This window comes from Zootoca vivipara, chromosome 15 (genome assembly GCF_963506605.1).
Source record: "Zootoca vivipara chromosome 15, rZooViv1.1, whole genome shotgun sequence".
Lineage (NCBI taxonomy): Eukaryota > Metazoa > Chordata > Lepidosauria > Squamata > Lacertidae > Zootoca > Zootoca vivipara.
In genome coordinates, this window is record NC_083290.1 from 37,421,222 (window position 1) to 37,447,448 (window position 26,227).

General features: G+C 44.0%; 1 protein-coding gene across 2 annotated transcripts in view; it reads left to right on the top strand.

Annotated features, from left to right (window-relative positions):
* Window positions 1-26,227, top strand: part of UNC5D (unc-5 netrin receptor D) — a 401,974-nt gene that overhangs the window by 218,462 nt on the left and 157,285 nt on the right. For both annotated transcript variants that reach the window (XM_060268544.1, XM_035140077.2), the window contains exon 4: window positions 1,898-2,001. In XM_060268544.1, coding sequence (XP_060124527.1) covers window positions 1,898-2,001 — 104 coding nt within the window. The remainder of the gene's footprint in view (window positions 1-1,897; window positions 2,002-26,227) is intronic.

Below are 26,227 nucleotides of genomic sequence, written 5' to 3' on the forward strand. Positions count from 1 at the left end.
CTCCCCCCGCCATATACTATGAATTTTCTTTCCTAACATGGAAGTGTGAAAAGGGAGCATGAAATTAATTGGTGGATCGATCTGGCTGTATAAGTTCTGAAGCCACATGGACACGGCTACTTGCTTTCTCCATGTCCAGTGTGGCTTTGCAGCCCCCCCCCCCCAAAAAAAATATTACAGAGCCTTGGTGAGGAGCTGTTATGTAGCCTTGATATAAGTAAAAAAAGCACTCTGGTTGTTTCCATTGGCAAAGCAACCTTCTCTGTTTTCTCAATAAAGCTGTGTTGCTTTATTTACATATATTAATTGTTTCCTGTATCATATACAGGTATGTAGTGTGTGGGAAGGGAAGGGTCTCTAACATTGTTAGAGACTCCCTTCGGGCGGGGGGGGGGGGAATAGCAGGAGAGAATTATACTGACTCAGCTGTAGAGCACCTGCTATGAATGCAAAAAGCCTCAGGTTCAGTGCCCTAGCATCACCAGGTAGGAATGAAGGCAGACATCACTTTCTGGATGAGGTGGAGCTGCTGCACTAACTTTTCATCAAGTACATCTCTGCTCCCTTTGGATTTCAGCCTGGGATTACGACCCTGACTTTTAGTGATTTCGGTTGAATATATGCACTTCTAAAATGTGTTTGTTTGTTTGTGTGTTGTTTTAGAAAATTCAACATTTTTTTTTAAAAAAACTTGCACTTGAAGTAAAATTCTGTTAATTTTCAGAATCAATCTTTCTCTCTCTCTCTCTGCACCATGAAGTCTGAGACTGCTTTCCGTTGTTGTTTTTAAAGGCTTGTGGGAGAAAGAGTGTGGGAGCGAAACATACATAAGTGAGTGGGAAGATTTCTCTGATAGACCTCACAATGCAATATGAAGAGAGGCAAATTCTTACAATTTCATTCTCTCGCCAGGGGAGAAAGCATTTAGTCAGTTCCCAGGCATGGGAGCTGTACAGCACTATGCTTAGCATGCTTATTCCGAGCCAAGTCCCACTATGCCCAATGAGACTAGCTCGCCAGTAATTGTGCTTAGGATTTAGGAATGGGAGAGGCATTCATTCACATCACCGTACCAATTTTGCACTCCTTGAACTGCTTTAACTAGTATATTAACCAAAACCCACACTCCTCTGTTTTGCAATGCTGTTTTCCAACCTTTTAGGACAGCCAGTATGACATAGTGGTTAGTGTTGGGCTAGAAATGGAGAGACCCAGCTTCAAATCATCACTAAGCTACGAAGCACAGTGGGTGACACTGAGCCAGTCAGTCTCTCACAGCCTAACGTACTTCATAGGGGTGTTGTGAGGATAACCTGGTTGGGGGGGGGGGGGTTAACCATATATGCTGCTGTGAGCTCCTTGGAGAAGGGGTGGCGTATGAGTGCCTTTCTAGTTTTCTACCTGTTTCTTTATATATGTACAAATACACACACCATCTAAATTGCCCACTTCATGCCATCTGGTGAAATAACTGCTTGCCTATGAAAACTCACACTGCAATCAAGGTGTTGGCCTTCAAGGTGCCACAGAACTCTTGATACAAGCGTGGGGAACCTCAGACCCTATGTCTGGATGTGGCCCTTTAGGCCTCTGGATGTGGTACCCAAGACTCTCCCTGGGCCATGCCACACTCCTCAAAGGCCCTGCTTGAGGGGTTTTGAACTGTGGTGGCAGTATTTCTTGCTTGCCTAGATGAACAAATGTGTGCGCAGAAACCCCTGGGATTTAGTCAGCCATGCTTCTGGTGGTCTTCAATAGGTTCTCTAAAATGGAACATGGAGCGAAGACTGAAAAAGTTCCCTGGCCTGCTTTACTATATCTGCTGCAAGAGTCTAACCTGTTTATCCCCCTTGAAAATTTTTTTGAATGGTTAACTGCAATGTATTATTCTTTACAGATTTGCGCAAGAACTTTGAGCAAGACCCGCAGGGGAGGGAAGTTCCTATTGAAGGGATGATAGTGCTCCACTGTCGCCCACCAGAGGGAGTGCCTGCCGCTGAGGTGAGGGATCATGCCCTTGGCATTTCACAAACACAGTCTCTGTGTTGTTATGTTTGGATTCCTTTGGTTTAATCAGGTTGCACTGCACATTTAAATATGAATTAAGCACTGCAAGACAGGCTTAAAATGTTATTTAGGCCTTCTGGGTGAAGCAATATTTGTACACCTCCTATGTATTGCAAATTGAATCTTTTGACAGGCTCTGAATGGATACCAGCAATTATTTCCTTTCCTTTATTTCCCATTGAGAAACTATCTACTGACCATCCTGCACCATTAACTAGAAATCTGCCCAACAAAAGAAAGGGACCGCCAATAGCTGTCATAATATGATACTGTTGGAACATAGGGGGAGTTTTGCCATGGTAGAGATCAACACCACTCCAGCAAACTTCTCCAGAGTAACCATGAGGGGAATTTATGATATGGTTCCTTTGCACATATCACCCATACCACTGTGTAGCTAATGCATGATGTTGCATATACTTTAAGAAAAATGCTGGAAACCTCAGGAAGGGAGAATGCTATTGCGCCCAGACCCTTCTCAATGACTTTCCATGGGTATCTGGTTGGCCACATTGCAAGAACAGAAGGTTGTACTAGATGGGCCACCGGCCTGATCCAGCAGGCTCATCTTAGGTTCCTATGAGAGCAACTTCCACTTTGAGTCGACAAATAGCACAACATGTACTAAAAAAGTTTCTGGGCTCACTCTCCCCTTTCCAAGACCGGTTTTACCATCTAGTGAGTTATTTGTGTAGATCACTCCTTAGAAAGGGAAGCGTATTGAACCGTTGGAAGGCAAATAACAGCATACAGTGTTTTTACTCCTCTGAGTACTGGAAACGCCATGAAAACACTGACATATTAATTGTGTGTGGCCAGCCGAGCAGCTAAATAAAACATCTTGTCTGGATTTTGTAGTTTTCTTTTGATCATTGCCATTGATCACAAATTTCTTGCCATTCTGGTTCTTTCTTCAAGCCTTATGCTCTTCCTTCAGTATCAAGACAGACAATTACTGAAAGTGGTCAGCTTGTATCTGTAATTACTTATGCAGCAATTGCTTCCCTGATAGATCCTCTTCAATCCTCCCCACGGAATCAACTGCCCACTCTTCAGATTAGTAATTGGGAATAAGCACAAACCGCTGTAGGTAACTGTAAGGGGAAGAGAATATAGAGAACCTCCCCCTCTCATCAGAAGCAGCTCCTCCCCAAGCAGCGATGGCAGCGAGGACGCTGAGACCAGTCAGGAAGTGGGGAGAGAGGGCCAGGGCTCTGGCAGCACGGGAGAGCCCCTGCTACACAGGAGGGAGGAAGAGAGGGGGGGAAGGGGGGAGAAGGAAAACATGGAGCGTAGACCCTTTCCTCCGGTTCCAGAATTATGCAGGAGAAGGAGGGGAAGGAGGTTTGCTGTCCCAAGACTCTTATGTTGGAGGAAGTCAAGGGGCGGTTCAGTGCTGGATTCTGCATCGGACTGAGCAGACATGTTTTACACACCCGTCTCACTGTAAATAGACTGCACTAATAAAAACTGATTAAAGACAAGCATGCGGAGCGTCGTTACTCTAGAGTAGTCACAAGAACCTCTGACAGTAACTGATCAGAATTCATGCACATAACCTCTCTTCATCTCTACCTTTCACACACACACACACACACACACACACACGTTGACCACAAAACTAGCAACAATAAATGGTAACAAGAACAGCATCTATATCTCACCTTCTTGCTCCCAATTGCTTAATGTGGCATGCATAATGCAACCTCTCCATTTGGTTCCCACAACCTTGTGAGGTAGATGTCAGGGACTGGGCAGAGGAGGAATGGTGGAGATTGCCTCCCCAGCTTGACCTTTCCAGGGAGGAGGAAGAGGAAGACAGTTGTGTTATTTAATTTTATTTATATTTATTGTTTATTTAATTAATAAAATTTATTTTTAAAAACCTGCAAAGTGGTTTAGCAAAAAAACAACACAGCAGTAAAATCAACAACATAAGAGTTGCTACCTAGCATAGCTGCCAAGTTATCCCTTTTTTTAAGGGATTTTCCCTTATGCTGAATAGGCTTCCTCGCGAGAAAAGGGAAAACTTGGCAGCTATGCTACCTAGTACAGAGATATATGATGGTGGTGGCGCCTTTAATGTACAAGCCCCGTGAACAATTTTAAATCCTCCTTTTTGCAGATTGGGACTGTAACTGGGATGCCCCAAATAAACCTCAGTTGGGAACAGTAATGCTTCTGAAGACTTCTGGGAACTGCGGGAGGGGAGACTGTTCTTGTTCTGGGGTCCTGCTTGCAGGTTTCCTACAGACATCTGGTTGGTGATCATGAGAACAGAATATTAGACTGGATGGGCCATTGGCCTGATCCAGCAGGCTCTTCTTCTGTTCTAATTCAGCCTGATTGCCAGCTTTCTCTCTGTGGACACAGCTGGAAAAGCAGTGGTGCTTACATTACAGCAGGTTGTTGGTTCTATCTAGCAGCTCAGAGCTGAAGCTTTGAGCCAGCAATTCCATCTGTGCTGTGCTATGTTTACTCTCCAGCAAGACTTAGAGCCATATCTGTGCTGCTGCTATTTAGGTACACATTGATAGAGAGAGAAACTGATCTAAACCAGAGGCTGCTTGCTTCTCATCTCAGTCAAAATCACTATGGTATCTTCTTAATTGGGTGGACAGAAGAAGCCAGAGAAACAATAAAACTCTAAAGAACAAGCAGCACATTCTGTTCATTAGTCAGAAGGCCTGCTGAGCCCATGCCATTAGAAACTAGTTTATATGATGAGTAATGAGGCAAACTGGGAGGAGGAAGGCAAAAAAAGAAAGAAAGGAAAAAGATAACCAACAACTCTAAAGAATAAGCTGCCAGCTAGATAGTGGTAGCGAAACTGCTGAATAGGAATGAGAAGAGGAAATAAAATGTGTGTCTAAGAGCCAAACCACACATTATGTTAAATGCATGATTGCATTTAACACCAGTGGTTTTGTTGCCATTAAGTAGCATTTGCAGGGGGCCGGAATCAGGATTGTGATCATTTTGTGCAGAGAGGGTGTGTGTAAACTGCTTTCTCCCATGTGTACAAACTCCCATTTCCTCTGCATCCGGCATGCTCCCACCACTTTTAGGGAAGCAGTGTAGACATGATGCTAGCCATAATCCATATCTGTTGTCCTGCCGCTTCTTATGAGATACTGTGTTTTGATGTGATTCTTCCCTAACCTGTTTCGATCCGGAATGAGAAAAGGAACAACCGAGCTGCATTTTCAGCTGATAAAGGGCATACAACCACAGGCCTGATAAAAATCCCTTTATGTCAGTTCCACTTTTCCTCTTGCAGCAAATTGCTTTTAGGGTGGGGCAGGGACAAAAATGGTCAGTCAAGTTGAGTCAAGCTAGTTCAGCTATTGGACCTGGTGCAGCAAAATTCTAGGATTTTCCTGTGCCCCCTGCACCTTCCTCCTTCACTGGTGGAAGCAACAGAACACTGGATATGGCAATAGCTTCACCGCTCTGTTAAGCCCACTACTGCCCACAGGGCCATCTTAAGCGCCCCTGGCGCCATGGTGCGCCGGATCTCTCCGGCGCCCTTCCGCCCCGTTTCCCAGCGCGGTGGGCGGGGGGGGCGCGGTGCTGCTGCGCGGCGGGCAGGTGGGCAGGCACAGCGCGATCTCTCTGGCGCACTCCCGCCCCGTTTCCCGGCGCAGTGGGCAGGTGGGCGCTGCGCGCAGCTGTGCAGCAGGCCGGCGGACCGGCCGGCCAGTAGGCCGGCGCAGCTCGCGGCGCCCTCCTGGCGGGCCGGCGCCATGGTGCCCTGCGCCACCGGGGGTCTACGTAGAGCCAGCCCTGATTGCCCACCAGGGATTTGGATTGTCATCTAAAACATTCATTCAATGTTCAGAAGGACCCATCCACATCTGGAGGGACAGTTGAGGAGCCACACAGTTACAGTGGTGGCTTAACTGCAGTCATTAAATGGCTTCCCGAGATGGAAAAGTACATATAATCTTCCAATTTGAGCTATGGCAATTCACCAAGAGAGTAGTCTCCTTTAGTTACGGGAAAGCTTACACCTCTGAATGTATTGCCGTTATCGTGCGGACTTGGTACATCAAAGGTATAACCAACACAAAGTTCTCATTCAATCTTATCATGAAGACAGGAATAAATAAAATAGCTGAGATGTTATTAGGTAGAGGATTAAAAACTGTTAAAATCACCCTTCCCTTCCTATAAACTGTGCATATATTAATGCTGTAATGTCCGGAATGGCTTCAGCAAACTCTCACACCATCCCAGGAGTTAACCCTTGTGGCTGTTGAGACAGAGCCCACTTGACTACTTTCAGATCAATTCATTATTTCGAACTATAGTACTTTACATTTACCAGCTAAATGGAAAATCTGTCTTTCATAAAAGTTAGGAATGATGTCTGATAAAAAAGGCGACATTTTAATGGCTTTCTGCAGATTAAAATGGCGGAGTTCTCAATAAACCCTGATTTACTGGTGTTGGTTGTAAAATGGTTATTGCTGCTAATAAAGTCTGTAAATCCTAACTGGTCATATTTGCTCTGGACAATAAAACTTCCCATAAAGGCTCAGTGTATAAGGCTAATTCTCTCTTCACATCAAGGTAAGCAGTCTACTCAGAGTAATAATTCATAACCTTTGGAGACCTGGTCTACATTTAAATAAATGGCTGTGTGCTCCCCCACAGCAATAGAATTCCAGACTGTACATTCCTTTGTTCTGACAAGTATGGTAATTTATGAGCAAGACAGCTAATTCACTCCAAAATGCAGGACCAGGCTGTGCTCTTTTGGAAGGTGGTGAAGCCAGCCGTAATCTGCTCTGCTTCTCCTCTCTCTGCCCTCAAAATGCTCACGATCAAATGCAAATGGTTTTTTAGGGGAAAAATTAAGCTGCTTGGAATGTAGACTTCATATTCAGATTTTTACGCATAACTTGAATCATTAATAGCATGCATTTTTTTCATCCATAATTCTTTTGCACAGTAGCGTGTGATTCTTTTCTTTTAATACATTGCTAATTAAGGACCCTTGCCGCAATTAACACATGGAATAAACAACATTCTGGTGTCTGGTGAGCATAGTTGAAGGAAAGCTGTAAGCATTGGAGTGCATCCTTTTGGAGAGGCAGGTGACATGCTCATTTATTTCAATATACAGCCTCAGCTCACCTCCTACCAACCTTTTGACAACCTGCTTAGTGGAAGGGGATCACCAGGAGGCTAGTGCAGACAACGCTGTCAGCTCACTATAAGGAATGATTTTGTATTGAGAATTTCTTGCAACACAAGCTCACCATGGTCAGATGGAACACAGTGAGAAATACTGCTGAATCTAAATTAAGGTTACCAGATTTTTTCCCCAATGAATCTGGGGACACTGAGAGAGAGAGAGAGAGAGAGAGAGAGAGAGAGAGAGAGAGAGAGAGAGAGAGGGAGGGAGTTTTAAAAACTGTTGTTGTTGTTTTTTTTAAAAAAATTAAGAACTAAAATCTTACCTTTTGTGGTCTCCTCTGTTGTGTGGCCTTCCTCTGGGCCCTGGCCTCATCTCTTGGAGTGCTAGCCGCTGTGGAGTAGGCTTGGGTCGGGTCTGGGCTCGGCCATGTGTCCTGGCCCTCACGGTGCTCTGCTACCTTTCCTCCTCAGCTGCAGCAGCCCGGCAAAGTCAGGGCTTCTTTCTTTTTTCTCCTTCTTTCTCTCTCCTCCTTCTCCTTCTCCTCTCCCTTTCCTTTTGTGTTGGCTCTGGGGTTTTCCTAGCCATGGGGCTCTGCTGGACAGCCGGCTGGGTGGCTGGGTGCTCTCACTTCTGACTCGATTTGGGTCGCGGGGGGGGGGGGGTTTCCAGTGGCTCCCCCAGTTGATGTGCCAGGCATCCCCGGTTCCCCTTTGGTAGTGGCGGCGGCAGTGGCAGTCTCAGCAGCCCGGAGTCAGCCTAGTAGTGCGGTTGGTTCTGGCTGGCTTCAGGAGCTTCTCGCTGCCCAGGCGCCCGCCATTTTGCCTCTCCAGAAGTCCCCATATGATGTGTCTTGTGCCGTTGAACCAATCACACAACATTCATTCCAACTAATAAATCTACAACACTTAAAATATAAATCCGGTGACATTAAATGAAATCAGGGGACATTCCGGAGATGGATTTTGTCAGGGGACAGATTTTTAAATTTGGGGACTGTCGCCAAGCAGGGGGCGTGATGTCACCATAGGAAAAATGTTCTTTTAAAGAGAGATTTTTTGAGCAAGGGTTTTTGGGAAGAAGGAGGAGGAGGAGGGAGGGGCCAAAACTCAATGTAGTGTTGGCTGGGAGAGGCTGCGTGCAGAGACCAGGGAGCATGGCTATCTTCTGCTCTGGACCCAAGCCTGCTGAAGCTGAGAGGGGAGCAAAAAGAGACACTCATGGGGTGGAATGTTCTGCACTCCCTCCATAAGACTCAGGTGTAAGTATGTGTGACTAAACCATATTTCTTAAAGACACTGCAGTTTCTGCCATGCCTCATTCCAAAGGAAAGTGCAAAGAACCCTGGAATCTTGCCACCACTTGGAGGAGATTGGGGTGGCTTGTAAGAATAAATAGTACAAACTGATGTTTAAACATAGATAACTGAAGACTGGAGCAATGAGAAAGCAAGAGAAAGTGTAATTAACAGATTATCCTGCCCCTAGTCCTGTAACATGCATCTACTATTAGTTCTGGGGCTGCACTTAGTGTGGTCATAAAAGCTATCCCAGCACCACCACAAGTCTTTATGTGCTTAACAGAGAGGGAGTGAAATGATCCAGTTCCACAGCTTTGATCTGCCTGGATCAATTTAATTTACAGATAAAAGGCCACTGCAGCATTCTTGATGCACCAAGCACATGCACAGATGAGGGGTGTGTGTGTGTGTGTGTGTGTGTGTAAATAATCTTTAAGCTGAATTGCACATTAGCAAAAGCAAACAATTAGGGAGGCCCGCAAATAAGGAAATACAGTTCTGGAATTCTGCTTGAATGTTTCACAGGCATGAATCAAGGGGCTTAGAACCTGCTGAGGCAGCACCAACTTTAATGTTGCTCTGAAAGGCGCAGCCCTGCCCTAATTATTTCGGCAGCAGATTTCAGTTGACTGTTTGTGGCAGAGCTTCTGTAAATTTCACAAAGCAGCTCTATTATACCTTTATTAGGACCAATTAAAAATTGCAAAGGACTCAGCTAGCTTTGAAAATTCACAAAACTCAAGGTTAATGTTTTATTTAAATACGAAACTGGTAAGGAAAGTACATTGTGGGTTGAGGACATAGGACAGGGATGAGAAATATATGGCCCTCCAGAGGCTTTTGGACTCTGGTAATCCTCATGCCTGACCATTGGTCATGCTGGCTGGGACTGATGGGAACTGGAGTTGGGCTACAAACTGCCTGTCCCTGGCATATCATGCCCTTCTTCCCAGAGGAGCCCAGGGCAGCAAATATCCTGACAACAAAGCAATTAGAGTATCTAAAAACAACTAAAAACAATTCTAATATAGTTGCAGACTGGGGAAGATCTCTTATTAAAAGACTTGTTGGAAAAGGAAGCGTGGCTGTCTTACATTTAACAGGAGTGTATTCCAAAGGGTGGGTATCAACTCTACAGGACAAATTCCTGCATTAAGATGCATAAAGGTGGTATCTGCAGGAGGCCTTCGTCTGCAGGGTACAGCGATTAGTTGGGAACATAAGTGGGTGAGATATCTTGGGTATCTTGATTCTAAGCTGTATAGGTTTTGGTCATGGGTAGGCAAACTAAGGCCCGGGGATCGGATCCGGCCCAATCGCCTTCTAAATCAGACGGTCCGGGAATCAGCGTGTTTTTACATGAGTAGGATGTGTCCTTTTATTTAAAATGCATCTCTGGGTTAATTGTGGGGCATAGGAAGTCAACGGTGGATCGGCCCCATGCTGAAGAAGTTTGCTGACCCCTGGTTTTGGTAGATGTCCCGATGCAGTGTTACATGGAGTGTTCATATGGTACCCAAACAACCACACACCCCTGAGGAATGTGTAAGGCGGGTTGTGGAGGCCCTATGAGCCAGCCCTGTCTGTGTCACTGAATAATGCATCCGGCAGTCCCAACCCGCTACCATCTGTTCATGGGGAAAATGCACACTGACCTCCATGCAGTCGTGGGGGAGGGGGCTTCTAGGACTCCCCCCCCCACATTCAGGAACTCTAGATGCACATATTGATATGCACATAGAACTCTGTTTCATGCGTGCGAAGCAGGTGGACGAGGTTGGGGCTATTCCGTGTGGCCTCTCGTGTTCCTTGTCCAACTCGAGTGTCAGAGACATGGCCGGCAGAGAGGCGTCTGCAGATGGGGGGGGAGGGAGAGGCAGAGGGGAAAAAAGAACTTGATTCTTTCACACAACAAAGGTGAGATAAGCCCTTCTTGCTCTGGAATGCTGCCTGTAAATTTTCGCAGCAGCAGCAGAAATGCAGGAGCAGGAGAAGGTGGCAGGTGGTAGGAGGGGTTTGGATTCAGCTCCGGAGGAGGAGGAATTGGCTGCACCTGAGTCTCCAAGAAGTAGGAGGCGGAGCAAGCAATTTGAACAAAGGAAGACCAGCAGGAAGCAGGGGAGGGCCTGGGGTATATCTGGCCCTTGGGAAGGGAAGGGCAGGAAGCCAGTCGAGTCAACTGACTCTGACAGTGAGGAATGAGTTGTGGAAGCTTGGACTGCTGAAAGCTTGTTATTGCTAAATAAACCTCAACTAGTAGAACTGCCAGTGTTCTGTGTCTTGTGTGAGAGAAGTGCTAAACCTGACATCAAGATAGCAATTGGTAGTTCCGGCGTATAAGACTGGGCGTATAAGACGACCCCCGACTTTTCCAATTAAAATATAGAGTTTGGGATATACTCACCGTATAAGAAATACGACCCGGCGTAGAAGATGACCCCCGACTTTTGAGAAGATTTTCCTGGGTTAAAAAGTAGTCTTATACACAGGAAAATACAGTATTTGTGGACTGTTCAGTCAGTTTGCGCCTAGTGCAAAAGTTCTCGGGTCACACCAGAGCCTGAGGTACTCAAAGCCTTTTAAAAGCACGGCTTCACAGTGACACCCTCTGCCAATACCTTAAAATCTTCCACAGCTTTGAGTACAGGTACCACTTCCACATTGCCAAAAAGAAGGACGAAGGTTGAGGCAGATTTGTATAAACTTTGCATATGTTTATTTACAGTCATGGGAATAGGCTTTCAATAGAACTCTAAATACTCCCAATGGTGCTGGGTGCTACTGAATCTGTTGTCCGTGTGCTGGCTGTTGAGGACAACTTGAAGGCCCTTACTATCCCTTATCATTAAATCAGACTTGGATTGAACAGCTCTTCAAATAAGGGGCTATCCTCTGTAATGTAGGACACATGCTAGCTAGCAGCATGAGCACAATTTGGCTTTCTGATGACAGAATAACTATAACCCCAACCCACCTGTGGGATATTTTCATCAACCAGCCCCAGATGCCAAAAGCAACATTTAATTTGCTCCTTTCTACCTTAGTTCCTGTTATCCCTGCTGTAGGAGGAATGCTTGTAGTTTTTATCCCACTGAAGACACCCACAGAGACTATTTTGATCTGGGAAAACTGTCTGTAATTATAGATTTAAAATCACTTCTGTCAGGTGCAGTTGCCCCCAACCAGGATGGGATATCACACACTCACATACCCCTACCTGTTTAAAAGTAATATTAAAAAGTAGGGAGATTTATTCTAGAACAGATCCTTCTGCATTCTGTCTGCTTCAAGCTTGAGTCGGCAAGATATACTTCCAGTTGTTGATTTTTTCCATTCCCCCACCAATTCTCCCCCAGCGTGACTTACATTTGACCTCCTGCCAAGATTCAGTTATCATTTCTTTCTTCAACCAAAAGCACATAATGTTGCTATGTAAAAACAGAAACACTATTTTATCTCCCTCTCTCTTTACAATCAGCCGAGTTCTATGTTTCACAAAAGCCCGAACTGCTGTTTGGTTTTGTAATAACAAGCAATAAAAGACCTAGGCTATTTGACTCCACAACTTCTTTCCATTGAGGCAAGTCTGATGTTTTGTATAGCAAAGAAATCCTCCTTTTTGTGTGTGTTTCGTCTCTCACTTACTCCTTCAAGAGAATGTCCTGATGGTGCCCTTTCTTTGCTGAGGTCCTTTCCTTTGGTTTCCTTAGATGTCGTTTCTTCTGCATTGTTCCGATGTGTTGTAAAGCTCCGCTTATCAGTGAATCGCTCTTGTTTTCTGGGTTGCTTTGCTCATAAATGAGGTCTCTTTTGTACTTCACAGTGTGCTGAAAATAAGCATTGCCATTGCGTCCCTGCCCCCTACTTTCCCCCCCCTTCACTCTTTACTGCATGCATTCTGTGTCCCAAATTTTAGCAGGTCATGCTTTTCTGCACTCCTTACATCACAATTGACTGAATGCAAAGTTTTATGAGGCTGCTATCCTGGCTCAAGGCACTGGTCTCCAATGAAATGCTTTTCATCCCAATAACATTTTTCTAAAATAAATCTTCGTGGTTACCTGGACTGAGATGTTTCAGTTAGCTAGGCTCAGGAGAAGCCACTTTGGCAATTAAGTTGGTTTATAAATTAATCAATGATGGAAGTATTATGAATTACCATTATCATAATTAAATCATTAATGGAAATAATATTTGAATTTTCAGTAAATAAGGAAGACCAGGTTGGAAATCAGTGTCTATGTCCAAGCGGTCACAAAAGCATGTCCTTCTGTCTATAATTCTCAACCACATGGCCTTTGGATGTTTTGGAATACTATGGTTAATTAACTCAGGGGTGATGTGGTCCCCAAGGGGTCTAGGGGGCATCAACACAAGAATGGAAATTTTCTGCAGTGGCTCCCCATTTGTTAATTCCTCTTCCCCCCAGGTAGTTTCTCAGGAAACTTACCGTAATTGCATATCTTTAGGTGCAGGTGAAAACATTTCTCTTTTCCCAGGCCTTCGGTTAATTAAACAATATATATGGCCTTTTAAATTGGGGAAGGGGCCTATTGTTTTGCTTGTTATTATGTTATGCATTTTGTGTTTTTATATTGTAAACTGCCCTGTGATCCTTGATGAAGTGGGGTACATAAATTCAATAAATAAAATCATGAAATAAAATGTGTTGAAGGGGAGAGACTGAGCAACAGAAGGACAGGCATAAGGCATATACATATATATTTCAACTTATTAAGTAAGGCAAGGTATGCATGTCCAACCTGGGACAGAAAAATCATTACTTTCTATGTGTGTGTTGGCTTTGTGTGGGCTGGTTTCCATGAACTAAAATTAGAAGGCAGAGATGTGATACAATATGTGAATTTACCAATCAGTTGCTGCTAATGAAACTCAAATCTCTGATAAGCCATCAGTATATCTGGGGCCAGCCCATCCGAAGCTCACATACTGCTGCTCAAATTGCATGGCATCCCATGTGAGATAATTACTGTTCTATAGTGACTTAACAAAATATTACAAGAAGAGGGAGAGCCATTTCTACCAGAGATAGGACAATGTTGCTTAAAACTGGACTGGCAGTGTGGAATTGCATTGCTCACCTATTTACAGAATTGAGCTTAATTTTCAATGATGACCTGGATGCTGGTTCACACATAGGATCTAAGCTGAGGACAAAATACTGTTTTGTTTCCAAACCTTTTGCCTCTGCTAAGGACATAAGGAGGCATAGTTTTTATTCTCTCCCCAGTGTTGTCACATGTAGCCCAGTTTCTGTTCCATTGAAGTTTGTCTCCCAGCCAAAACCACATTCCTCACATGGGCGGAGCGACACCGGAAGTTGCGTCGGCGTACTTCCTGACATGCGTACAAGCGACTTTTGAAGCCGGCGGCGGCCATTTTTGGTGCCCATAGAAGGGCAAAGTGACACCGGAAGTTACATCGATGCAACTTCCGGTGTCAAATGGCTGCCGGTCCCGGATTCTGCAGTCCGGAACTTGGAAGGTAAGTCTCTCTCTCTCTCTCTCTCTCTCTCTCTCTCTCTCTCTCTCTCTCTCTCTCACACACACACACACACACACACACATACACACACAAACACATGTGTCAATGGCAGAACTGGAACATCATTTCAGCTTGCAAACATGAAATGTTGAGCTACCAAACCTACACATGGCTGAAAAATAGACGAGAGCTGTACTATCCACACTATAACTTTCTCTAAAGAATCCTAGGGAACTGTAGGTTCCCCATCATAACTTAGACAGTTGTTGCATGAGGCTCTGGGTCCCAGGTAGTGATCCCCATCCCCTTTCCATTGGCATCTGTAGTCAAGGATCAGACTGGGGAGCTTCTTGCATGGTAAGCTCAAGGTATTTCATTGCTCTCATATATAGCATAGCGAGTCCTGGATTTCATGGAAGGCAGGCAGGTAGTCAGAGGCTGCGTCAGACTCCTGGTGTCTACAAAGTTTCCTATCACAGAAACTCAGGAAGGTGCCTTAAACAGAGCCAGACCACTGGCCCATCTAGCTCAGTATTGCCGGCACTGGCTGGCAGAAGCCTGATCGCCAGGGTTTCAGGTAGCTGTCTCTCCCATCTCAAACCTGGAGATGCCAGGGATTGAACCTGGGATCTTGCACATACGGGGCAGGTGCTCCACCACAGAGCTAGGGCCCTTTCCCCTTATCCTTCCTTGCCTCTCCCTCTTTCTTCCTATTGTCTGCTCCAGCATGGGGAGATTGTGTCACAACACAGGAGACTCCCAATCTCACTGCTTCTCCAGCTCCCCTCTGAAATTATGGTGGCCCTTTGGACACCCAAAATGAAGACCCTGTGTGGTTTCTCCCAACATCTCCCAGGAAGACTGAAGCCCACTCTTCCACAGAACTGCCAGCCTGGTGCTGATGTTGCCTCCTGGGCATTATTACTGTGACATCGCGCTTCTGTGTCCAGGGCTGCTGTTTATCAGCTCCATCTGGTACGCAGGCTGAGACCCTACCTGCCCGCGGACTGTCTCGCCAGAGTGGTGCATGCTCTAGTTATCTCTCGCTTGGACTACTGCAATGCGCTCTACCTTTGAAGGTGACCCGGAAACTACAACTAACCCAGAATGCGGCAGCTAGACTGGTGACTGGGAGCGGCCGCCGAGACCACATAACACCGGTCCTGAAAGACTTACATTGGCTCCCAGTACATTTCCGAGCTCAATTCAAAGTGTTGGTGCTGACCTTTAAAGCCCTAAACGGCCTCGGCCCAGTATACCTGAAGGAGCGTCTCCACCCCCATCGTTCTGCCTGGACACTGAGGTCCAGCACTGAAGGCCTTCTGGTGGTTCCCTCGCTAAGAGAAGCCAAGATACAGGGAACCAGGCAGAGGGCCTTCTCAGTAGTGGCACCCACCCTGTGGAATGCCCTCCCACCAGAGGTCAAAGAGAACAACAATTACCAGACCTTTAGAAGGCATCTCAAGGCAGCCCTGTTTAGGGAAGCTTTTAATGTTTGATGGATTTCTGTATTTTAATATTTTGTTGGAAGCCGCCCAGAGTGGCTGGGGGAACCCGGCCAGATGGGCGGGGTATAAATAATATATTATTATTATTATTATTATTATTATTATTATTATTAATGTCCACTCTGGCAAAATGTTTGTAATTTATGCAGTTTTCATAATTAATTACACAAATTGTACATGTTTCATTATTGCTACATTATTCCAACCTATTCACTTCAGTGCAATAGGAACACAGTGCAAATGGGGTGGACGAGGACATAATCCATTGTGTATCATTTGTGGACTGAAAGCAACAACAAGAGCAAATGCCTATCATATTCAATTGATTGATTTCTGTTCCTGACATAGGGCGAATAAGTGAACTCCCTGCTCCTCTTTTAGTTGGAATTCTTCAACATATCTTGTCCCAGCCCACAAGGTTGGCAAATGGATTGGATCATTTTACAGACAATTCAAATACAGTTCCTTTCTTCCTCAGTTTGCCAGTCAAGGATTCATTCTTTGTGTTTTGTGTGCTCAGGAAAGCTCCCTTGTAGATTCCACTGGATCTCTGTGTTATAAATCATAGGTCATAATGCATACCCAACAAAATGCAAGGCACACTTATGATTCTCCATACCACAAGGATGATATAGTGGCATGTTTATCTTCTATCTTTAGCACATAAAACAACCTGGTAACACGCCGTATCCGTAATCCTCGGCCGCATAGCCCTCATCATCAAGCAGCATGTTCTTGGTGCTTTCTTGCCTGGGGAACTTTATCGTTCCCATTTTATAGGTTATACTGACTGTAGGAGCCACCACTTTGCGGTGACACACTCATTTACTTTCAAAGTAAAACAATGATGAATGTGGATAACTTGATTCTGTCATTGTGTGCAGCTCTGTACCATCAAAGGTGGAACATCCAGAATCAATATGACTAATAGATTCTGGCTCTCTGTGATAGAGTCAGCAAACAGGATAAATTATCACATCCTCTCTGGCTCACTAGTGATAATGCCTTCCTACTGTTTGATCTGTAATAGCCACAGTGTTGCGTTCTGAGGCTGCTGTCAACCCAGAGAGGGGAAGCACTCGGTCATTATCCACTTGGTCAAGTTTTGAGTAATCTCCATGTCTGTGTCACCTTATTACTTCTTCAGAGGGTGAATCTTTGTTACCTCAGGGACAGAAGCAAAGGATATGCTCAAACAATGCAGGAACTGCAGTCCATTAATTTGACTGGTCCATTGGCTCCTTACATTATTTCAGTTTGTAGTGATCATTTTAAACTGGCATCAACTAATCATGTTCATGTGGATCAAACCAGTGTCCTGAACATGCAGATGCATATTCACATATTCACATGATCATCTATACCACTAATCTCTCTCTCTCTCTCTCTCTCTCTCTCTCTCTCTCTCTCTCTCTCTCTCTCTCTTCTCTCTCTCTCTCTCTCTCTGTGTGTGTGTGTGTGTGTGTGTGTGTGAGAGAGAGAGAGAGAGAGAGAGAGAGTGCTTTAAAAAGTAGCAAATCTACATTTTTATATCCAAATAATAAAGTGACATTTAAAATAACAAATTTTATTGATTTTCAATATATTATGCACACACACAGAGAGAGAGAATTCCACAGATACATTGAATGTCTCCTTTTTGCCAACCCTCTCCCTTCCTCCCGCAGAACATATCTGTCTATTGTTGTAACCCGAAAATTGTCTGATACTATTTTTTTCAAGCAAAATATTGTCAGGAGATGCAGACATGTAACAATTGTGTGTGTTTCAGTCTGAAGGAGGGTTGCATTTTCTCGTTGTTTTTTTGTGGGAAGAGTTGGAGATATGCCAATGGTGAGCAGGCCCAGAGTTAAAAGTGTGTGAGGCCACAAGCAGTAATGGACGGAGCAAAGCATGTGATACTTACCCTTATACATTAGGTTCAATACCCAAGCATGCAAACAGTTAAGAAATTTCTGTGCACACACCTCTCCATCCTCCATCCATGCAAGCAAGAGGCATTCTTGTGGTTCAAGAACACATTCAAGCTGAGGAGAGGAACCCAATCTTCACATGTTCAAGGTCAGTAGACAAGAATACAAGGCCTGGTTGGGTCCTCTACAATGCTATCATTAACAAAGGATTTAGCTTATTGGCCTTTTACAAAAGCAGGCAGGTTAGACCAGGTCCCAAAGTATTTTGAACAGTCCTGTAAAATATTTCTGTGTTTAATTAAAGAAAGGAGAGTATTGAGTGTGTTGAGTAAGAGCTGCTTTTTCAAGCACTAATCACATCTTTTGACAACTTAATGGAATGTTTTAGATGGTGAAAAACTCAACTGAGCTGTTAGTTTATGTAATGGATGTGCAAAATATTTTTTTCCTCAGCCTAGTCCACATTCCTATTGAAAACCCATTAACAAAATATTTAGAAACCTGCATAAAATGTTGCAAGCATTCCAAAGGCAGCTTGCACCCTTGCTCATTGTTCTAGTTACTGATGTATTTATAGTTCTTGCATGCAACAGTGTAAAGTGTAATCTAGCAGGATAACTATATTGTAATAAAGCACTGTGATTCTTGCAAAAGTACCTTGTGAATTATGGTCATCACTAACCCCCGCTTCCATTAATAGAAAACACAGTATGATTACTAAATGCATATAACATGCATTTTATGGACTTCCTTATAGATCTTAGACCTTGTGCGGCTGGAATATCAATACTTGTTTTACTTTCAAGGTGTAGTGCTTACAAATACTATGCATGTACTGTATTTTTCACCCATACAATTCTGATTTCTGATCTGAGCTCAGGGCATCCTGAATCGCTGTACACTCTGTACCGTCCTAAAATGTTGATTTCATATAATTTGGCATACAACCAAAATGTACTCCTGACACTATCTCTCCTCCAGTTTTCTTTTCTAACTGATGCTAAAAAAATACAACAACAACAACAAATTGTGTGTATGCTCACAGTGGAGGCTGACCCACTAGGGCTAAGGAGACTCTGTCCCACCAACCTTAACCTGCCTTCTTACTTTCAAGCAATTCAGTCCAGTGCCATTGTGCTCAGATCCTGCTCTGGTATTCCCATAGGCATCTGGTTTGCCACTGTGAGAACAGGATGCTGGTTTGATGCAGCTGGGCTCCAGTTATGTTCTTAAGTGGTACTGTCTCACAGCTTTCTCCTCCCTAGTCTCAGTGTTGCCCTTACACAACTCAGTGAGGGGAAGAATGAGGACATAACTTGATTGGCTGTGCCTGTCATTGGATCCAGCTACTGTTGGTCTCCCTGCCTTCTGCCTTACCAGTCCCAATAGGTACCAATCACCACTGCTGGGTGGACTCCCCCCCCACCTCCCCCCCCCAAAAAAACCCTAAGCTATCTGGCTTTGAGATGATTTGAACCTGGGTCTGCACTTTTCCTAGTCCAGTCTATAACCACCACATTATATTGACTCCCTGGCATTTCTCTCTGTTTTACTGTACTTGCCACATTTTGACAGAAATTTAGAGGGAATGGGAAGAGGAGCCATGTTGTGATCACGGGTGAGTCAACCCCATTACCCTACAGGACAACACCTCATCCTTGAAAATTTGTTCGGCTTTACTTGTTGCATTTATATCCCACCCTTCTTTCATGGAACTGAAGGCAACACCCACCTAGGCAGGTACTTAACCAAACCTAGATCCTCCAGCAAGGCTTCCTGCATCATGATCCCTCAAAATGTGTTCTAATTCAATCATTTTCATAGATTGCAGTATAGATGTGTGGGCTATACTGAGGGACCCTGAAAAGGCTTGTTGAATAGTCTCCTCAAATGTTTTATGCTTAACACTCCTGCCTTGTATGTTTGGGGTGGGCTTCTAAGGGGACAGGGGAGCTTTCTCTCCCTTTTCCTTTAGGGTTCTGTGCCAAGAAAAGGTCAAATAGAGCGGGCTTCTCCCAGTGGATTGGTACTCCTAAATGCCACTGGGTGGGGGAAGAGAAAAATAATAGAATTGCATAACTGGACCAGCTCAGACTTTGTATACCTTGCTTGCCCTACCTCTAAGCTTTACATGTAGAGCCGCCATATACCTGTTAAGTGGCACCTATGTGTGCTTATAACTGTACATGCTCCCTCTGATCAGAAACCCACGTTGTGCATGTGTGGAATATTTTTGCACAAAGAGCTGTGAAAGCCTAGGCTAGAAGTCTCCTTGCAGACCTTCAGATCTATAACTGTTGGTCAGGAAGGGGCACAAAGGTCAAAGTGAAACCATTGCTGTGAAGCCTCTTCTCCACACAATGTGAGACACATGGGGGAGGGATTCACTTGAGTCCCCACATGTTGAAAGTTTGTATGAGGGGAGTCCCAAGGTTTCATGAAATTGATACAGTCAACTCAAATTGATACAGTCAGCTGATACCTCCCACTACATCTACAAGTTGCACACTCTACAAATGTACCACTATTTCACACAAGGGGGACAGGACACTGATTTGGCCAAGGTTCCTCGTCTTAATGATGATGTCTAAACATGTTAATTGGTGTGTATCCATAGCCCCTTCTAGCATATTTTGAATGTTCTGACAAGCAGAGGCATGGCTGATTGTTGTGTTGCCGGAGTTGTGGTGCATCAGTGTCATAATGAAGTGGGGAGGGGGGGCTTGGCTCAGTGGCAGAGCACATACATTGCACAGAAATGGTCTCAAGCAAGGTCAATCCCTGGCACCCCCAGGTGAGGCTGGAACAGACCTTTGTCTTAAACCCTGGAGAGCCTCTTCTTAACAGTGTGGACAGTAGTGTTAGATGGACAAATGGCAGCTTCCAAGATAAGATTGGTTAACCATGACTTTCCAGTTGCTACTAGACTACAGCTCCCATCATCCCTGACCATTGCCTATGCTAGCTAGGGCTGATGGATCTCAGAGTCCAACAGCATGTGATGGGTTAGCCATCTTTTGCCATTAGAAATAATTGAAACGGGGGTGGGAGAAGGGGTGGGAATAGCCCAATTGACTCATTTCTCCTGCTCAGCATCTGGGCAATTAATATTGTGTGTGTGTGTGTGTGTGTGTGTGTGTGTGTGTGTGTGTGTGTGTGTATTGAGAATTAAAAGCAGTTGCAAAATGTAACTTTGTAAATTCACCCATGCATGCTTCTCTCCAGTACAAGTCTACTGGGTAACGTTCACGCACTTGAACTCTAGCTGATTATCATTCTTTTTGAGTGAGCTGTCAAAAGCCTGTGCTTTTGTTTTATTTGATATCTCACAAAATAACATATCTTTAGGGGGAAGAAGCTCTGTTCGTTACAACACCACATTCAAGCTGAGTGGCAGCTATTGATTAGATCAAGGGAGTCTGTGGTTGTCCCTTGGTACATTCCGCACGAGGGCTGTTTCCATTAATTCATTGCCATGTAAGCCTTGCTTCTAGCAAGGGATCCTAAGAAATTCAAAACTTTTTCTTAGCCTTACAGTACATCTATTGCTCAATAATCAAAGGGGGAAGGAGTTCACAAGTAGATTTATCTCTCTCTATGATCACTGATTGTCTGTCTGTCTGTCTGTCTGTCTGTCTGTCTGTCTGTCTGTCTCTATCTATCTATCTATCTATCTATCTATCTATCTATCTATCTATCTATCTACCCATGTGAGCCAGCCATAGTCCTTTCTCCCCATGCAATGACTGCCATGTTAAAAAACAAAACAAAACTTGAAGATGGTGGAAGCTGTGTAGTTTATCCTAAATTTTCCTGATTATGTGAAAAGGAGTCTCAGAACAAGAGCTAGGAAAGGCTATTGTCCATGTGACATCCCAGCTTGAACTAGGGTGGGCATGTGTCCTAACTATCTGGAACTGGTGACCTTGCAGGGCAGACTGAGGGCTAGGATAAGGACCAGGTTCAGGCTACTTCCTTTGAGGAAGAACCAACAGAACCTGAATATGAGTTACTGTTGACTGTAGGCCACAGCTAACTCAAAGTTAAGGTTCCCTGCAATACCTCTGTCTTGGCAGAAGGCAATGGCTAACAAAATAGGTGAAGCTTCTAGTTCCTCCAGGAAGACAGAACCTATCACCTACAGGACTGGCAGGCCCCCATATGAATCTAATTGTCTCTTGCGTCCTCCAGAAGATTCACATGTACAGTGGTACCTCGGTTTATGAACACAATTGGTTCCGGAAGTCTGTTCATAAACTGAAGCGTTCATAAACTGAAGCGAACTTTCCCATTGAAAGTAATGGAAAGTGGATTAATCCATTCCAGACGAGTCCATGGGTGTAATTGGTTCCGGAAGCATGGGTGTAATTGGTTCCGGAAGTCTGTTCATAAACTGAAGCGAACTTTCCCATTGAAAGTAATGAAAAATGAATTAATCCGTTCCAGATGGGTCCGCAGCGTTCATAAACCGAAAATTCATAAACCGAGGTGTTCATAAACCGAGGTTCCACTGTACTCTTAGCAGGGCTCCCTGGAGCTATCCAAGGTCCTGTATTCTATCTGCTTAAATAGGTCTTATGTTTTGAAGCTCCCTGGGGTTTTGGATGTTCTCTGCTTGACTCCAGCTTGTGTCTTGATACTGCCTGCTTTCTGCTTTCCCTATAAAACTCAAGTGCCCACAGAATTCTACAGAAACAGTCCTCTATTTTAATTCAGGTTTTTTTCCCCGGTGGGGGGAGTGTGAGAGACCCTTCAGTCCCATCAATGAGCAATCCCATCTGCAACCAGCTCCTGGATAGCAGACTGAGGAGGGACACAGAGGATTTAGTGTGTGTGTGTGGTGGTATGTGTGTTTGTGTGTACATACATATACCCCCCCCACACACACATTAAGCTGCATGTCCTCATTTTTGAGTGATGCATAAGTGGTCATCCTACACCGACCCTCCTGTTGAAACAGCCAATTCCAGCCTTGATAGGTAGAGTCATTCAGTATCTGAGCCTTTTACTATACAGTAGATTTTGTTAGATTCTCATCATTATTGGTTGTTGGGCATGCTTGTTGTGGCTGATAGAAGAACTGTACAGCTGAAGACTGACATCTGGATTTGTATTTTTCCTTCTCCCTCCCCATCTCCTTTTCATTTTATGTTGTGCCTTTTAAATTATGAGCCTGAAAGCATGGGCTGCTTCTTCATTGATATTTTGTATGTCCATCTGTGAGTGAGTGGAATAAAAATGTTTGAATGAATTAACAAATAAATGAACAAGTAAAAAATCCCCTCCAAGCTTGCAATAACATATAAGCTGTTTTGAGCCCCTGCAGATCCTTAGCTATCTGTTAAGAAGGACTATCATGTTCATTTTCCACTGTCAGATGCACAAGGAGTATCACTACACAGTTTATGGCCATTCTTGATAATTCATAAGATGTTGTTCTTGTTGTACTCTTGTAACTTAATAGTGTGCCATTCATTGGTTGATCACTCTTAAGCCCCTTTTTCATTCCTTTTCAACAATATTTTGGAATGAAAGGGCTTTGTGCTTTGTGCATGTGAAGTATTCAATTGTAGCTTTGTTTATTTTAAGGGATTGTTTCTCCACCATCTAGTTTGTTCTATTTTCCAGAAGATTCTGGGATGCATTCTTTGCCCTTTGACCCATTTCCTTTAGAAGTGCAGAGCCTAGAGTAGTATTCTGCAGAGCTTCAAACAAAGCACAGATTTCAAAGGTAAAAAGCTTATGATCACTGGTACTTAGAAAAGCTGTTTTCTGCTATGCCTCAAAATGATAACATAAAAGGGACTTAGATATTCATGGTGATGTAGGATAATTGGGCATTTTCTGGAATAAAGGTTTTGCTTGCTTGTTTGCTTTTTTCCCCTCCATTGAGGAAAAGTTTAAAACAGGAATAATTTGTTTTAAATTCAAGCTGCAGGCCAAATATGCACGCTCAGTTGGAGGTTGCAAGAAGTGGGACTCACTTCCAAGTAAACTTGCATAACATTGAACTAAATGTGTGTAGTTCGGGCATCGTCAAAATTATTGTGCATCTAGAGATAACACCTCTTGGGTGGTATTTGTTTTAAATGTTTTCTGTCAGCAAGAGAACAATGGCACAGGTCAGGTGGTGTGCCATTTAAGGCAGGGGTGGGAAAGGTGGTCTGACATGGTATCAAGCCATTGATTGCATTGCTTCAGAGAAAAGAAGCTACTGTTAACTATGGAAATTGCTCACACAGGAGGTAGTGATGGCCACCAACCTGGATGGCTTTCAAAGAGGATTAAACAAATTCATGGAGGAAAGGGCTATTGCTGGCCACTAGCCAATGGTGGCTACGCTCTGCCTTCACAGCTGGAAGCAGCAATGCTTCTGAATACCAGTTGTTGGAAACCAGAGGAGGAAAGGGTGTTATTGTGCTTGACTCCTGATTGCTGGTTTCCCACAGGCAACTGTTTGTCCCCTGTGAGAAGGTGGGGGGTAGGTGGGGAATTGGCCTGATCCAACATGCTCTTCTTATGTTATTATGCTACACATTGTGAAAGGCTCTGCTGTGACCGCTATATTCTGTAGGTATGCATTTACTCTGATAACCCGTGCTTCGTTGATGCTGATTTTTGCAATAATAGCCCTCTCCAGTCATTCTTCCCCCCTCCACAATTAGCACCATTTGAGCCTTTTGGGTCGCATCCATGTACTGCATCATAGGCTCTATCATCTTCCATGGTTTAGGAAAGGAACTTCTACATTCTGCTGTACTTACATAGTCTTCCTGCATCATATAGAAGCCTGATCTCCCTTGGCTTAATGTTACTTCTTAACACAACCATAATGTAAAGGAAGCAAGAAAGACAGTCCACTTATTCACAGAAATCTTTCCACAGTTTCATTTTCTAGAGGACAGTGGCCATTGTCAAAAGGTTTCCTGGGAAAAGCCTATACAGCCCCCTCATGGTGTTGAGGCCTTGACCTCCCTTCTTCCAAGAGAAAGAGTCAGCTCTTTCCATTGGGAGAAGTTGGAATCTCATTTTCTGCATCAGAAATGCAGATATGCAAGAGGAGAGGGTTGAAATCTAGGATGGGGGTTGTGGCCAAATAATAGTAAGGAGAGAAAAAAGAAAGAAAGATGGAATGAGATAGGTACACATAGAAAGGAGGAGAAAATGACCTTTAGTCATCTTCCCATCTCTGATAGATCTGCTCATCATTGGTCAGAAGTGTGGGCTGGTAAATAGTATCCCTTTATCTGAAATGTGTTTCTTATGTAGACACATTGTTAGCTGAGAATAGAACATAATTAAGTACCAGGAAAGCATGTTTCTTCCTTTCTGTCTAGGGAATCAAGCCTCACTGAATCCTGCCTATAGTATCTCATGCTTCAGTAGAAACTCCTGTCGCCTTGGAAAAGCAGAAGGTCTTGGCTCAGCCGCGGGGTAGATCACATTTCTATAAAATACCCTGGCAAGAGAAAAGGCTGGGGAAAGGTGCTTTGGAGTGCCAAGGGTGCAATAATTTGATAACCTGTCTAGGCCAGGCTTGGGCTATGGGCAGCTGTATCTGGAGCTAGTACTGAAGTCCCACCCAGTGTACTTGCAGCCAGTTGCTACAGCTGGATCTTGGCTAGAACAGAAGGTCGTACTTTGTGGACAGTCAAGAGCAGAGGGCTCTACAGCTCAGGGGCAGAGCACCTGCTTTGCATGCAGAAGATCCCAGGTTCAATACATGATATGTCTAGTTAAAAAGAAAAAAATCAAGTAAATAAAACAAAAACCTTTTCCCTGATACCCTGGAGAGAAGCTGTAGATGGCGAGATAGACAATAGTCTTGATGTAGTGTAAGGTAATTTCCCAAGAACAGTTATCCAGGCTCCAGATAAGACGGCAGGTAGGTTACATGACCAAGTTGCTGCTGCTTATCCACTCTTCCATGAGCTCATGCTCCTCCAGAACAGCCAGGTCTCTGGTCTAGGGGTGATGTGGGTTTTCCATAACATTTTCCAATGCAAATTGCCCTCATTTGCATTTGAAATTTTTCTGATACTCTGGAGAGTAACCTAATTTAGCATGTTAATTTTCCTTGCATTTTGAAAACAAAGCTAAAAGCATCAAAACTGCCAAGCTTGCCTAATACTGTGTTTGCAGTTGGCATCCATTCTTTGTCACTAATTAACTTATGAAACAGATTCTCCCCCCCCCCCAAAAAAAAAAACAACTCATGGAAAAATAAAATCTGGGAGATTTTCAGTGGTAAATTCTTAGGTTCTCAAATTGCCTTTTGAAGGCTTCTTAAAACTTCAGTTAGGACAACATACAGGTGTTCAGTTATTAATTTGGACCACTTATAGGGAGCGTATCTCACCAGTTCTTAAACACTGACTGCTGGTTTACTTCCAGGCCTATGTCATAAAGTGTTGTCATAGACTAAAAAGTTTGTGATCAAACATCTCGGGATGTCCCCTCTTGCTAAGGATTGGCATACTCCATTCAGTAACCTTTGCTAACATTGTGGTTCACTTTTATGCCTGAATTCAGAGTTGCTCTCTTTTTCCTTTTTATTTTTTTTAAATTAATTTTGAATATAGGAACAAACATATAATCAACCACAGTGCTCTCTTTCTTGAGCCCAAAGTTTAGGACATACTGGTAGTGTGGCAAACCATTGTTCCATCTTCAAGAGGGTCCACAGCTGTGATTCTTGCCTAATTGTACAGTGATTTGCAAGCTAGCTTCAAACTGTGATTTTGTTAACCCCATTGAGCCATTGTTTGCGGTCAGGGCTCAATTTTAGACA